Source organism: Poecilia reticulata, linkage group LG2 (assembly GCF_000633615.1).
Source record: "Poecilia reticulata strain Guanapo linkage group LG2, Guppy_female_1.0+MT, whole genome shotgun sequence".
NCBI lineage: Eukaryota > Metazoa > Chordata > Actinopteri > Cyprinodontiformes > Poeciliidae > Poecilia > Poecilia reticulata.
In genome coordinates, this window is record NC_024332.1 from 17,250,098 (window position 1) to 17,264,677 (window position 14,580).

The following is a 14,580-nucleotide window of genomic DNA, read 5'->3' on the forward strand; positions in this document are numbered from 1 at the left end:
TGCAGTCTTCGCTGAATGGTAGTTTGGTATCGTGAGCTACTATTCCCCAAGATGTTATTTATTCAGAGTAATCGTTTGCACCAAATATAAAAATAATTAGAGCTACAATGTTTTTGAGAAATTGCACTTCAGAATTTTCACGGATGAATTGCCCAAAAATCACGTTTCCAGCTGCACCTATCGTCAACGTCGAGGCACGACGAGCAGCACCTGGATCCAATATTTCCCCTCATACAGTACAAAGAAACACTGTTTCCCCAGGTCGATGCTTTGTTTACACAAGGTCTTGCTCGTGTGCATGGTGAGACAAACCCTGRCGCATGAGATCATACTGCATGTGCAGGCTGATTACTGGTGTGCACTCTTTTTGGAAACCGTCGTGGCTGCAGATGAACCTGTAATCCATACTTTCTGAGGCTAATCTCATCTTCGGATTATCCGGAGAGGAGATAATCGTCTCCAACATTATGGCTCACAGTGAAAGGACAAAGTGTGCTCTCACGCTTCCAGTGGAAGAGGAAAACTGTGGCATTGAGCAAGGCAAGAATGAAGGTGATTATTTTTATTTTTACTTCAGTTTTTTTTTAAGTGATTATTTAAGCACAACTGTCCTTACTCAAAGTGCTACATCATTAAACTTGTTTGTTTTTTTTTCCTTTACCTGCGTTATGTTGTGGTAAAGAACGTCCCAATCACAGTAACCAGATTCATCAGTTTATATAAAGCGTTTAATTTATTTATTTTATTTTTTTTACCCGTTACAGCTGCACAAGATGATAGCACTGATTACAGTCATCAATATAAAACAAAGAGACACAGGAGACATGCAAGATTAACACCCTATGTTGCAGTGACTGATGACATTTGCAGAGTTATTTACATGAATGAACACTGTGTGTTTGATTTCTGGCCATTTAACCAGGTGGCAGATGCTGAAGGACAGTGATAATAACTCGATACACRCACAAAAACAAGACAATAAAACTTGAATAGACAGATTGCAAAAGGCATGAGAGTGACACAAGGGTCTGCTCCGAAAATGTTATTTATTTTTTTTCACTCGGGTAAATGACTAACAGAACAATTTATTCCTAGCAAAAATCTGAAGCTTGATCTATGTGTGGAGCTGTGACCTCCGGAGACAGCAGACGCTCGTGCTTTCCGACAGCGTAGACAAGCAGAACATAACCAGGTGCAGATGTGAAGGGCCACACCGTGAACGGGCGGGGTCAAGGATAACAAATCCAGAGGAAAGTGTATGAATGCCATAGGAAACACTGGAATTGGTCACCCAGACAGTTTCAGATTGAAAAGACAGACAGCAGTACAGAAGATTCTATGTATGCCTTTACTGAGAGCGTCTGTTGTTCGTCATGCTCCGCTTTCTGCTTTTCCGGGACTCTCGATAGTCTTAATGTGAAACTGAAAGCCGGATTTAAATCCCGGGGCCGAACGCCTTCATGAGTTCCATCTAAACACATTTTATCTGCCTTGTTAGGCGTCTGGAGAACCAAATGTTTATACCTGAGTGAAGCCCCCCCCCCACACACACACACACCTTCTTCAAATCAAGCAAAATTGGTGTCAAAGGTTTGTGCAGCACAAATTGTGGTTTGTGCTGCTAAAGATTCTAATAAATGTTTCCAGAGGCGATCAAATGCAGGTTTGGTGTCAAACAACTGYGCTAAGAAGATGCTAACAACACAAGCCAGCACAATCATAACAAAACTAATTTATACCAGTTTTGTTTGATTTTTTTAATGTAGAGAGGAGGGTAGGTTGATCTTGGAGGACGACAAGAAACATTTTATTCTACAGCACAAATTTAGCACTGTTGATTGACACCAGATTTCATTTGATTTTGAAACTGTCTGGCTGACCTTCATTGACCTCTGGAAACATTTATTAGCAGCTTTAAAATGAGAACAAACCAGCACAAACGTTTGGTACCAATTTTGTTTAATTTGAAGAAGGTGAAGGTGGGACCAACTTCACTCAGGTAAAGTTTATTATTACCTACAAAAATCCATGAAAAAAGGCAAACAAATCAACTGGAGGGGTGAAAAACTGAGACAGTAGACTGTCACTTTTACACTTCAGAACACTGCAGCTTTTTGCTGCTTTATATTTTCCAAGAAAGAGGCAATCAGTCAAGACTAAAGTGCTTTGCAAAGATATTCATACCTTTTGAACTTTTTCACACTACAATTACAAACATCAGGGTATTTCAGAGAGAAATTAGAGACGGATATCCAACACAAAGTGGAGAAAAACTGTGAAGTATAGAGAAGACACTAAATGCTTAAGAGAAATTTTTACAAACAAAAATCTGAAAAGTTTGTTGTGAGTAAGTAATTAGCATCACTGAGTCAATTAATTGGAAAATGTCCCAGAAGTTTTGGCAGATTTACAGATGGAGAACATCCATGGACACTAAATTGAAAGCTCTTTCTGGGCTTTGACTGGGCCATTTAAGCACATGCATGTGCTTTGATTTAAATGATTCCATTGAAGGATCTTTGTTCGGCATATCTTTAACGCTGACTGCTTCAAACATCAGTGAACACAGAGGCAAACTATAATTTGGCCTTTTCTGCATTCCCAAAATATTGACTTGTACTTGTATTCTACAACAGAGTCCATCCACTGGTGCTGGCTTCAAACTGTAAATGACTCAACGATGACATTACACATCTCAAGAAGTTTTTAAAATTAGAATAGCACCAACAACTAAAAATTACCTAGGTTTTGATGGCTCTTCGACAGAGCTAAGAAATAAATCTGAGCATGACAAAGATCAAAAAATGACATATCTCAGACGGACAAATGTCAGTTTAGCTATACAAACATATCACAATATATGTTCTTCCCCTTTAAGAGAAGGCAGATAGAAGATAATGCAAATAAACACTTATCCCACAAAACAATAGTTACTCGTCGGTTTGGTATTTGCGTTTCTGTTCAAGTAACAGGATGCGGCCCGGTTTTCCCCAAAGGTTTGATAGTTAAGCAGCAAAAACATGAGCAGAAACAGGCCGTAGCGTCACAGGAGACTCACCCAGTCAGAAGGCACAGAGGTTTATGAATGAATGGTCAACACCCACCCACGCAAAGAGCGACAGATGCAGACTTACTGTTTCTGTTACAAAAGTGCTGAAAATAATCTAAACACAGTCCGTACTACGAGGAACATGGCGATCGAAGAGACGTCTTGACAGGAAGCTTCGTTGTTGATCAGGAAGCGTGTTTCTGTGAAACAGAAGAAGCTCATCAGTAAAACGGTTCAACATGGGTAACATGTCATCACTTTGAAGAACCGCAAGACCTTTTTCACCGTTCAGTAAATTACAAGAGCTGATTTGATATGAAACTGAGATTCATACAGGCACACGAGGCAACTCACACAATAAGAAATATTAAACATCATCATCATCATGATGTACAGTGGTGACTCCTCTTTTTTATTGTTTGTTTTTCAAATTAAATGAAACATTACTTACAGTTTCTTGTTCATTACAGTTCTACGAGTGCATAGAGGAGCTTTCCCTCTGGGTATCCAGAACTCTGAAACACATTCAGGAACAAGTGTAACAATGTTATCTTTTGTATGTTACATTTTGTACTTTAAAAAAAAAGAAAAAGTGCTAGACTAAACTCAGCATAATCAACATCAATGCTACACAGAACACTGCAACAAGCAAAAGAAAAATGGGAGACATCTTTACACACATCACATCAAGTTAAAGGCAGTTAAAGTAACGTCTGAATCTGACTGTTTTTTGTCTGCATCTGTGGCTCCAGTTCTGGCTAAAACTTAAGAAAGATAAATCTGTCTCCACACTGGTTTGGCATGGCCTGGACTTCTCGTCTCTTGAAGCTCTTGACTAACAAACGCTTTGTCTCTTTGTTCTCGTTAGTCTCTTGTATCTCAAACCCACTTCCCCCTTTTCCGTCCCTCAAATCCAGGTTTATTTAGTACATTATCTCACTGAGGTCTAAAAGCTGCAAACAAGTGAGCTCACGCTTGATGCTGCCGCACAAAGTCTGCAAACTGCCGGTCCTTAGCGTAGAGTTCAATGATGCGTATCCTGTCTTGGATTTCCTGCAGAAAAACAGGATTTCACTCGATAAGGGAGCAAAAACAGCAAAAACAGAGAAATTGCACACAGGACTGAAATGGATGTGGAACATAATAGGACGTAACTATGCTCAGTTTCATGCATGACATCCGGATCCCTTTGTGCAAAAGCTCTTTCCACTGTTTGCATATGAAATTATACTTAAAGCGATCTTGTGCCTGTTTTGAATCTATTGTTTATACTAAAACTCTTTTAAGGATTTTATCTTGGCTTTCCAGTATCTTTACTTTCTCTGTGTTCGGCCATAACTTGGAACAAACCGGGGATCATTATCTTGTTGAAAGGTCCATTTTGAGTTCAGTTCTAATTTCCTGACAGATGGACCCGTGTTATCTCCGGCCCTGTTTGATGGGATCCAGAACTCATTGCTGAGTCAGTCACTGAAAAGCTGCCCAGTCGCAGAGGCAGCTAAGCAACCACTAACACAACACTTCCAACACCAATTGTATGAAAGTCTTCTCCCGACAAAGATATGACGTACCTATACCGGACATGTCTACTGTTACTGTGCAAAATATATATATCTGTGTTTTGATGAATTAGTTTGGATTTTTATGACACAGTCATGTACAGTCTCTTACTCAAAGTGGACATCATTTAACACCAACCACTGACATGGTCTCCATGCAAAAGATAAGCTGCTGTGTGCCTTTGTTTCATTAACTAAAAAGAGATTTGACACCAGTGACCACTTGGTTTTCTTATTACAGTTGTCATCTTGAGGATTGGACAAAAAATAGCTGCTTATCTTTTAAAAACAGGTGGATTCTTTTTTCCAAGGACAGGTTCTGCTCACCATTTACGTCTACAATGTTTTCATTATACTTTTTTTTTTTAAGATTCCTTATTTATGTTGACATATTAAAATTTGGAATCCCTTTTATTGACGCCACTGGGAGCTTTGGCGAGCCTCTTCAATTAAGTCCCATCAGTTCTCGCCTTTTGATACATATTGGCTGCGTCAGGCTGGGGCAGAGTAGGATGCTGGACTGCAGCTGTGGACAGTTTAATCAGCTCTTAAAGAGAACAGGTTCAAAAGGACAATTGGACGCTGCTCCTTGTATTGTCTGCAGCAGGCCACACACGTCCAGCATGAGTCGACGAGTAGGAAATAACACAGGCTAATTTTCTCGTCATGGGTTTGATGCAGGTTTTCTTTTAGATTATAAGTATCTGGGTGTCTGAAATTATGAGAAACTGAACTTTAGAACTGAAATGTTCTCCATCTTTATCAGAGCTGCTTCAAACTTGAGGTTGACATGACCAATCTTTTAATTACCATTTAAAGGAAATGGAGGCAGGGGGGAAACAGAAACTTACCTCTTTGGTCAGCTCGCTGTTTTCATAGATGTGCCGTATCTCCTCGCTGCTAAAATCGGTGGATGCCTCGGCGCTGGCACTGCTGTACATAGGCGCTTCGGGATAACGACGGTAGTAGTGGCTGTAGCCTGTAGTGGCTTCACTTTCATACATGGGGTTGTATTTGGTTGCCCTTTCCAATGACGGAAGACTTTCCACCCGCCTGAAGACCCAGAAAACGATAAAGAAAACAATTAGTCGAGATGTAAAGGCAGGGAGAGAAACCGAGCCTCGAATTAAATAACTAACCCACTAAGGTAAACCGTGCGAGACAACTGTTGTGCTCGTCTTCAAAATCCAAATTTTCCAAGTTTCCAGGTACGAACACAATAACACAGCCTGAAGTGAGAACTTTAACTTGGAAAGTCTTCTGTCTCTGAGCAACTGTGAGTTCAATTTCCAGTGTGGCTGCCAGCCACGCATATAAAATATAGTTAAAGTTGTAGATATAAACAATTTGTTAGGACTTCTAATAGTTTCTACCTCAATAACCAAGAAGCACACACTGTTCCTTATAATCGCTACTTGTGAATATAGTTTTAAGTGTTTACAACAGATAAAATGGAGAGGAATACACTGTCATCAGCTTCATTGCTACTAGCAGTTAGCATCCCAACATGTAGTAAGCCTAACTGGTTTTCCAAATAGCAACCAGAACACGATAAACTAAATTGTGAAGACACTTCCCGGTCCCAAAGGTGGCAAGTATATTAGCAACATGTCAGAGCCGCTAAAGGCCAAGATCAGAACACTGCAAAAATTATCTTTTATTAAAATGTGCATTTTGGCACGTTAAATCATTCACTTTGTTTACATTATTTCCGCATTTGAAAGTCAATCAGAAATATTGTTAGCAGAATCACTTTTTGGCTCAGCGTTCAACATGGCAGCACACACCCTTTATAGTGTGTTAAATTTGACAGGTCACATGACGTGACACACAATAATCCAATAAGAAAACAAACATAAAAAACAAATGTGAGCATAAAAACATTCATAATGTCAACACCCCCACTTGCTCACATTTGGATAACTTCCTCTGACTCAATATTTCAACCAAAATACATTCATGATACACCAAACAAAACAACAAAGATGAGTCACAAAGTTTCTTTAATGTAACTCTTCCAGATAGAAGGTAGCACCGACGATCCAGCCAAATTTGCAGTATCGTAATTCCGCCACATTTTGTGCCACCTGAAAAACTCCAAAGGTTTCTGAGGGGAGACGTTGCGCTTTCCAGCCAATGTCGGGTTATTACGGTAATTTCACCCCCACGGTGGCAGGGAGAGAAATTAAACTGAGAGAGTTCTTTTAGCAGACAGTAAATTGCAAAAAATAACTTGCTAGATATTGAAAGTTCCAGTTGTTATGGATAAATAGACAATATGTATTTACTCACAGGACATTTAAAGATTTAAAGAAAAAATATCCAGGCGGACATTTGAAATTTAGGTCATAAATGGTTAAAAGAAATGTTCTTGAATTAATTTCTTAGAATTCGGCACATCAATTATGTTCCCCTTTAGTGGTTCAACCCACTACTCACGCAATGACAGATGGACATAGCCAAGCTGTCTTTTTGTAGGTAAAAGAAATGTTGGCTGTTGTCAAATTACGGATGTTCTTGGGTGCTCAGTATTTTAGCTCCTGTCCTCACCGTACGGGATCCTCCGACTCTTCCTTGTCGTACTGATCCCGAAGTGTCCTGGCCAGGAAGAACAGCACTCCGGACGCCACAAACAGGAAACCAGCAACAGAGGCTATGGCGATGCCAACCACCAGAGGCTCGGACACATACTCCTCACAGTGTTCACCTCTGTACCACCAGTTCTCTCCAACACGACACCTGAAGACGGAAAATGTCAGCCTGAAATTTATTTGTGAAACTGTGGACTGAATAAAAGAACTCAACTTCTAATGAGCAGCAGAATCAAAACGTTTCGGCAAATAAATCACATAAAAGCTGTTCCTGTTTGCATTTTTGTCACAACAAAGATGCTAAATTCATTTTTAATTCAGCCTGTGTCATAAAAAAAAATCACTGATTCCTTGTTATGGAAGAAAATCTCTTATTTGTTTTCTGTCTCCATGGAGGAATGCAACACTTTTAGCTGGAAGTTAATGAGAATCCAGCAGCACGTGGCACTGCTTTCATGTGTTATAATGCTGTAGTGGGTGTGAAATAGAGGTTAGCAGTCATCTTGGCTTGTCTTACCCAAGTCTGCTCATAATTACTAGAGTGTTAAAAAAAAACAAAAAAAAAAAACTTGCATATCAAAGTCTGAGCAGGGCTAACAAAAAGTTCCTGTCACTTATTTCCAATGCTGGCTTTTCATCTTCAGCACACATGCATAAATCTGTTTCACATGCAAACACAAGTTCTGATCAAAGACGACACATTGCAGACATCAAAGCGGGGAAACCTTGAAGGGCAAAACTCAAATTGAAGAGCAAGATATTCTAAAAAAAAAAAATCTTAAAGGTATGAAACAGAAACACACAAGAAACACAAACTGTTCGTTTATTGTGTTTCTTCTTGACAGATGAGCTTGTGCTGAGCAAATGACAACAAACTGCCTCTCATGTTGTGCAAGTGAATTGGTAAAAAAAAAAAAAAAAAACTCGTTCATCATGACCAAAACATGTAACCTGAACACATACTAAAAATAAGACCTGCTGGTAAGCATATTGACCAGTGGTGCTCATTAACACAAATTTATTTTTAACATTATTTTAATCGCTTTTCTGAAATGAAATAAGTCATTTGAACCATGCCCTACAAACCAGATGCACAACCTGCTCTGTCTGGAAATCTTTGACAGTAATCAAAGCACAGACTGGTTTTGTGTTGTAGGAAAATGTGTCAAATGGATGTTTGGCTGCTAAATGGTGGCAGAAACAAGTTACATAGCGTGCTCTTCCGAAACAAAACCATTTATGCAGAAAACATGGAAGTAAACGCAGGTGGTGATGACAGGTTTCTCCGATCCCACCAAAATCTGACTTTCTGTTAGAAAAAAAACATTCTGTGTTGGGAACTAGAATCCTGAATTTAAGGGAAGGAACAACCCCAGAGTGTTGAGGAAACAAATTAGTTAACGCCAGCTACTACAGAAAGCTAAAACAGGAAGTAAACAGTTAGACAAGCAACGTGACCAAATCTGTTGTTTGTAAGCATTGACTTTAAATTAATAGCAACTCTCTCCAAACGTTCCTCCAGCAAGTTTACCCGCGGTAATTAGCTTTAGCCGTGACTTTTTTCTTTGTGTCTGAGCAAAGTGAATCAGAGAGTATTCGACTGCAGTGACAGAGTGATTGCAAATCAGTATTTTATTTTTCCTTTCATTCACCACATTTATAGCCTTAGCTAGATGAGACATTTTAGAGCTAAGAAACGTAGGAAAAACTAGAGTTTGAATTGCAGAAGCTGTGTTCTCTGGAAAAACATTCCGATGTGCAAATTAAACCCTTATGAATAAAACATAGATTGATTAGGTTTTATTCTTGCACCACCACTGTGTGTCTTGGTAATGTGACGTATTCAGGTGACTTGGTGGAAGGGATGTTTTGACAAAGGTAAGATTCCTTTCACAAAAAAAGCAGCATAAAGTGCTCCAATTGCAGGGCTGGAGCCTGAAGCAAGGGAGAAAAGCACAGGGCAGGGTACAAAAAAACCTCAAGACATTATAAAGGTAACAGGTGGCAACATTATTCAAAGTCACAACAAGATATAATTTGTTTAAGGAAAGATTATATTAGTTGACAGCTTTTATAATACACAAACACACCTCTCATTTCTATGGCATTTCAAATTGTTGGATATATTATTTCTTGTTTAGATCTCCAAGTGTTTGTTAATGTTGTGTGAACACACTGCAAGCTTCTCCTAAGTGTTGGTCTTTATGGACATACGCCAGGTTGTCTCTGCTTTGAGGCAAACAGATGATGCACAAATTACTGAACCTGACCACAACGTTAAACTGTGCGTCGCTCAACTCAGCCTCAGTCTGCTGTCAAGTGATAAATCAGGGAGGGTCCTTTCATGTGAAAGCAGCAGCATAATGATGTTGGTCAGAACCACAGCAGAAACTGCGGCTTCAGTCTGAATGCTGCCAGGATTTCAAAGGGTTTATATTACATTTTTTTGTCACAAGGTCTAATTGGCACTGTGGTAAACTACAGGCTGAGTGACTCTTCAGAGCAATTTTAGAACTTTTTAAAATATATTTGTCAGTGGTTGAAAATGAAAATAATTAAAGATGTAAAAATGATCAAATATTCATTTGAAATAAGAAATTTGACTACTTGAGGTGGAGAACGTCATAAAATTTGTTGGTTTTGCACAATATCGTGAGATAAAMAATTTACTCTGACTTCAGTGGGATGCTAATTTTTTTCTACAATGTATCACGTATTAGACAACTATGACAGAAAAATGATTTCACTTCTACGACGTTTGAGGACTTTGTAAAAGTGTAAATCCTCACATTCTTTCATTTAAAACATTGTTCAAAACAAACCTAAATCTGGTCTGTATTCTTGAAAATCAGCACAAGAAGCAAACATCTGTTAAATTAGTGAAATAAGTAATTGTATTTACTTTTTCTCCTTCTAAACTCTACCGACTTGGAAAATCTGTTTAGTCACTGAGGCCTTTTAGAGCTGAAGACTTGTTCCCCATGCACACACAAACACAGTCTTAATCCCTCACCCACCTGCAGATGGCTCCCTGGCCAGGGATGATGTCACACTTGCCGTCATTGAGGCAAAAGTCTGTCTGCAGCTCACAGATGCTTTGACACGGAAGGCCGTCGACACTGAAGTAGCCCGCGTTACAGACGCACTCCGCTTCCCCTGACCACTTGTTCACTTTACATTCTGCGTACTCGTTGCACGCCTGGAACTTGCAGGGGTCGGCTTGGTCACCTGGAAGTTAAAAACAATTGAAGCATTGAAATTAAAACAGGCACAAAGGAATTTCTATTCAGCAGCTGCTTTTTTTAAAAATCTTATAATCCACCATAAAAAAAACCTTTGGATTATATCTTTGTGGATGAATCAGTGTAGTTGCTTCTTATGTTGCAAGTTGGTCTGTTAGCCACTAATCTCAATGAAATGCAACATTCAAAGGTATTCAGATTTACTTGACTAAAAAAAACTTTAGATGTATGCTGAACATCAATTTATGTTAAACGACTAATTTATTTTTAGTTTGAAAACCCTGTTTTGTGCTGTTTTTATTTAGAATTTAACTTCATGCAAAGACTAACTTTATGTGCTTTTTGGTATTTCTGTTTTGATAGAACATGTTTTAAATATACAAAAATTGTTATTGTATAGCTGCTCATGCCTGTTCAGTAATATTATGCATTTCTAAAGAATATGTTTACAATTTCCCCAAAGTTCTGAAAGTGCTATTTGTCATTTTTACAGCTCCTGGGATTTTGGAAGAAAAAGAAAAAGTTGGATTAAATTGCAAAAACAACACAAATTTACAAACTCACAGCAAAACAAACTGTTTAAAAACACATTTTATGTCAATACATCATTGTTGATACATTGTTCACTCTGCCTGGTCCTCAATGAGAACTCTGCTACTCCGTATTGCCTTCTGTGGAGTTATTTTAGTGAAAAGGGTGAGATCCTATCTGTTCTGTGTTTTGTGCAAAAATGTAGAGCAGTTAAAGTTGCATTGAATTGTTTCCTCTACCTATAAAAAGTGTTCACCCTTTGGATGCTTTACTCTTTTTGCTGCTTTTACAACTCAATCAGGATCCACATAATTTGGCTTTTAGAAGAAAAAAAAAAACACCATTCAATGCTAAAGTGGAAATTATTCCACAAAATAATGACAATAGCATTAAGTAAATGATTGCATAAATATTCACCCGTTTCAAAAAGACTGACCTTAATCAAAAGAGGTCTAACCAACTGGTGCTAGTGGTCTCTCAATGAGTGGAATGGAGATCACCTGAGTGCAGCGAGTGCGTCTCCAATGAATGTGGTATAAAAACACCTGTGTCTGGAAAAACCATTAACTGCTTAAACTGTATTTCTGGCTACCAGTACAGCATGAAGACAAAAGAGCACTCCAAGCAAGTCGGAGAAAACGTTATTGAAAAGTATAAGCTGGCTATGAACAAACTCCCCTGGAGTTCAGGTAAATCTCTTTTCCTTCCAGAAGTGGAAGGAAAAGAGATTGTTCCTTCCACTTCCTTCCACCTCCCAGAAGTGGAAGGAAAATGTCAAATGTGTAAATCTGACAATCAGGCCATCCTCACAAACTGAGTGACCGTGCAGGGAGGAGTGTGGTGGACTAGGCCACCAGGACACGCAGCAGGAAGCTATAAGCTTCAGCAGCTGAGATGGGAGAGACTCTGAACGCAGCTGCTGGTTTTTTCACCAGTCGATGCTTTATGGGAGAGCGGCAATGAAAAAAAAAACACTGTTGAAGAAAACTCATATCAAGGCTCGACTAAAGTTTGCCAAAGGCACATGGGAGACTCCACGGTAAAGTAGAATAAAGTTATTTGATCTGACTACTTTCTGCCTGTGTTTGTTATTTTGAAACAATGAGATTTACCGTTAGTCCTATTTTATTTCATCGTTAAATAACAGAACCAGCACATAAGTGTATAGATTAAATAGTACTACTCAGGGCTTAAGTAGCCTTTTTACACAGTACTTTTTTTACTCTTACTTGGCTAATATTTAAATAACATTTATTAAAATACTCAATTACCAGGTAATTTTATCAATTTTAAATCTCAAACAACAGCACCTTTTTTATCTGCTATGTTGTTCCTGAGCCCATTGTACCAAACTCTCTCCATCTCAATGTAGTTCAGAGTTAGCAAGTCTACATCAGTCTAGACTGCAAGTACAGACATCAAATGATCATTCTAATACTTCTGAAATCAGTCTTGTGAATAGAATAACAATTAGCATAAAGTGCATCTGCATACTTACGGTGTGGTTTATTCATGTAGACGTATAAAACACTTGCAGCCAAAGCAATAGAAAACACTAAAGAGAAGGCATTCCGCATTAGGAAACACCAGAATACAGATTTTGGGATTGGATTTCTCCCCTCCCAAAAAAAAAAAAAAAGAAACGGCTTATGGGCGCTCTATATCAGGTTTTGTAATTGCATTATTGGCATGTGATTTATGTCTGTATTTCCAGACAGGCTCACTTTGATAATATCTGTCTGTTGTTTTATTGGGTAGAAACAGATAAACAAATCTGCCAAAGTCTTCAAAAGCACATTTGTGGTAGCTTTCAGCACAATAAGGGTCTTTAGAAGCACATTTGGCTATATTAAAACAGGCATAAATCTTTTTCACATGGTGCTCAGTAGACAGTCTGAGAAACGCCAAGTATCAAAGGAGACGATTGGACGACAATAGTTAAATAATGAAAGTAAACTGCTTAGCTCAACATTAAGACAGACTTGCTCTGTCAATTGTGGGTTTGCTGTGTAAGCACTGACTTTATTTAGTGCAAGAAACTCACCTGACTCCACATCCAGAGAGTATTTATCAATGGCTAGGTTCATGGTCTGGTACGCAGTGTTACAGAAGTCCTCCAGGATTAGATACACGGTGGTGGTGACGCCCCGGGCCACAGGCCTCCCAAACTTCATCCGACTGTTGACCACGATGCTCCCATTCCTGAAGTTCAAGATCTCTAGATTCTCAAAGTGGCTCAGGTTGGACTGAAGATAGGGCACAAGCTTGGAAAGAAAAAGAAAAATCGGATTTTGCGAGCTGTATGCCGGTGTGGACTCTTTACCAAAACAAATGCAACACAGTGTCGGTGGTTACCAGTTCTAGGAAGCGCTGCTCCAAAGCCTTGTACTCTGGGGAGCTCTTGTTAAAGAGATCTTCAGAAAATACCATGTTGGTCACTCTCAGGCTGAAGAAGACTATCAGAGCTCGCCTCGGGTTTATAGGCATGGCAATGCTGACTTGGTCTGTGCCTTGGGCCACACTGAATGGGGATCCAGTGCTGCCTTCCTCTGTCTGGTTTGTCAAGCCGTAATCATAAGGAATCAGGTCATATCCGTGATCTTCAGGGGCAGCATCATCCAGGTCCTCCTGAGTGGTCTACCTCAACCAAACAGAAAAATGTCTTAAAAATGTGGCTTCTAATTGATGCCATATCTTATCTATGCATTTTAAAGAATTAAATTAATTGTAACTTTTTCTCCAAAGAGACTAGGGTAAAGGTGCAAGAGGCATACTTTCAATGTAAAGTGATGTGTAAGGCTCAAAACTTGTTACAATAGAGGTCCTTTGCTGTATGTCGTATGAGTAATTGTCCCATCTTTGAAGCTTCTCTGAATGCTCAACATTATACACTAATCAGGCATAATGGCATGAACACTGACAGCTTAAGTGAACAACACTAATTAGTACTTCATTATGGCACCTATGAGTGGGCAGGAGATAAATGGTAGAATAGAAGAGTTTGTCTTTAAACTGAAAACGTGTCAGAAACCAGAAAAATGGGCAAGCCTAAGCATTTGACTGCGTTTGAAATGGATTAAACTTTGATGGCTAAATAACTTGTTCTGAGCATCTACAAAACTGAAGAGAGGTGCTCCCAGTCTACAATGCTCAGTGTCATTCAAAAAGCCACCTAGAGAAGGAAGAGTGGGAAGTAAAGGCTGGCCTGTGTTGTCAGTAGCTGATATTATTATTATTATTGGTTCTTTTTGAAAGCAGTCAGGATACACAGTGAATCACAGCCTATTTCATTTCAGCCCACAAAGTCACACATTAGTTAGGTAGCTGCTGAAAAAAACACATCGGGCACATCAGTATCAGAATCTGACCTAGTTGGATTGGTCCAAAGAATTAGGTTTGCTTTTACATTTTGTGAAAAGTGAATTGTGTGTGAGTGTGCGTTTTGCAAACCTGTGTAACCAAGATGTACTAAGGGAAGAAGGCAAGATGTTGGAGGCAGTGTGGTGGTTTGGGCAATTCCTTGTTGAGGAACCTTGGGTCCCTATCCATGTGAATGTTACTTTGAAACATACCACCTAACTAAGCTTTGCATGGACCATGTAAGCCTC

General features: G+C 39.1%; 1 protein-coding gene across 2 annotated transcripts in view; it reads right to left on the reverse strand.

The window, feature by feature from the left end:
* Positions 1 to 710: 710 nt before the first annotated feature.
* impg2a (interphotoreceptor matrix proteoglycan 2a) overlaps positions 711 to 14,580 on the reverse strand; it is a 32,050-nt gene continuing 18,180 nt past the window's right edge. For both annotated transcript variants that reach the window (XM_008433979.2, XM_008433969.2), the window contains 8 exons: positions 13,328 to 13,609; positions 13,017 to 13,236; positions 10,217 to 10,427; positions 7,159 to 7,347; positions 5,460 to 5,661; positions 4,023 to 4,102; positions 3,501 to 3,564; positions 711 to 3,249 (listed from right to left, as the gene is read on the reverse strand). In XM_008433979.2, coding sequence (XP_008432201.1) covers positions 3,522 to 3,564; positions 4,023 to 4,102; positions 5,460 to 5,661; positions 7,159 to 7,347; positions 10,217 to 10,427; positions 13,017 to 13,236; positions 13,328 to 13,609 — 1,227 coding nt within the window. In that variant the 3' untranslated portion in view covers positions 711 to 3,249; positions 3,501 to 3,521. The remainder of the gene's footprint in view (positions 3,250 to 3,500; positions 3,565 to 4,022; positions 4,103 to 5,459; positions 5,662 to 7,158; positions 7,348 to 10,216; positions 10,428 to 13,016; positions 13,237 to 13,327; positions 13,610 to 14,580) is intronic.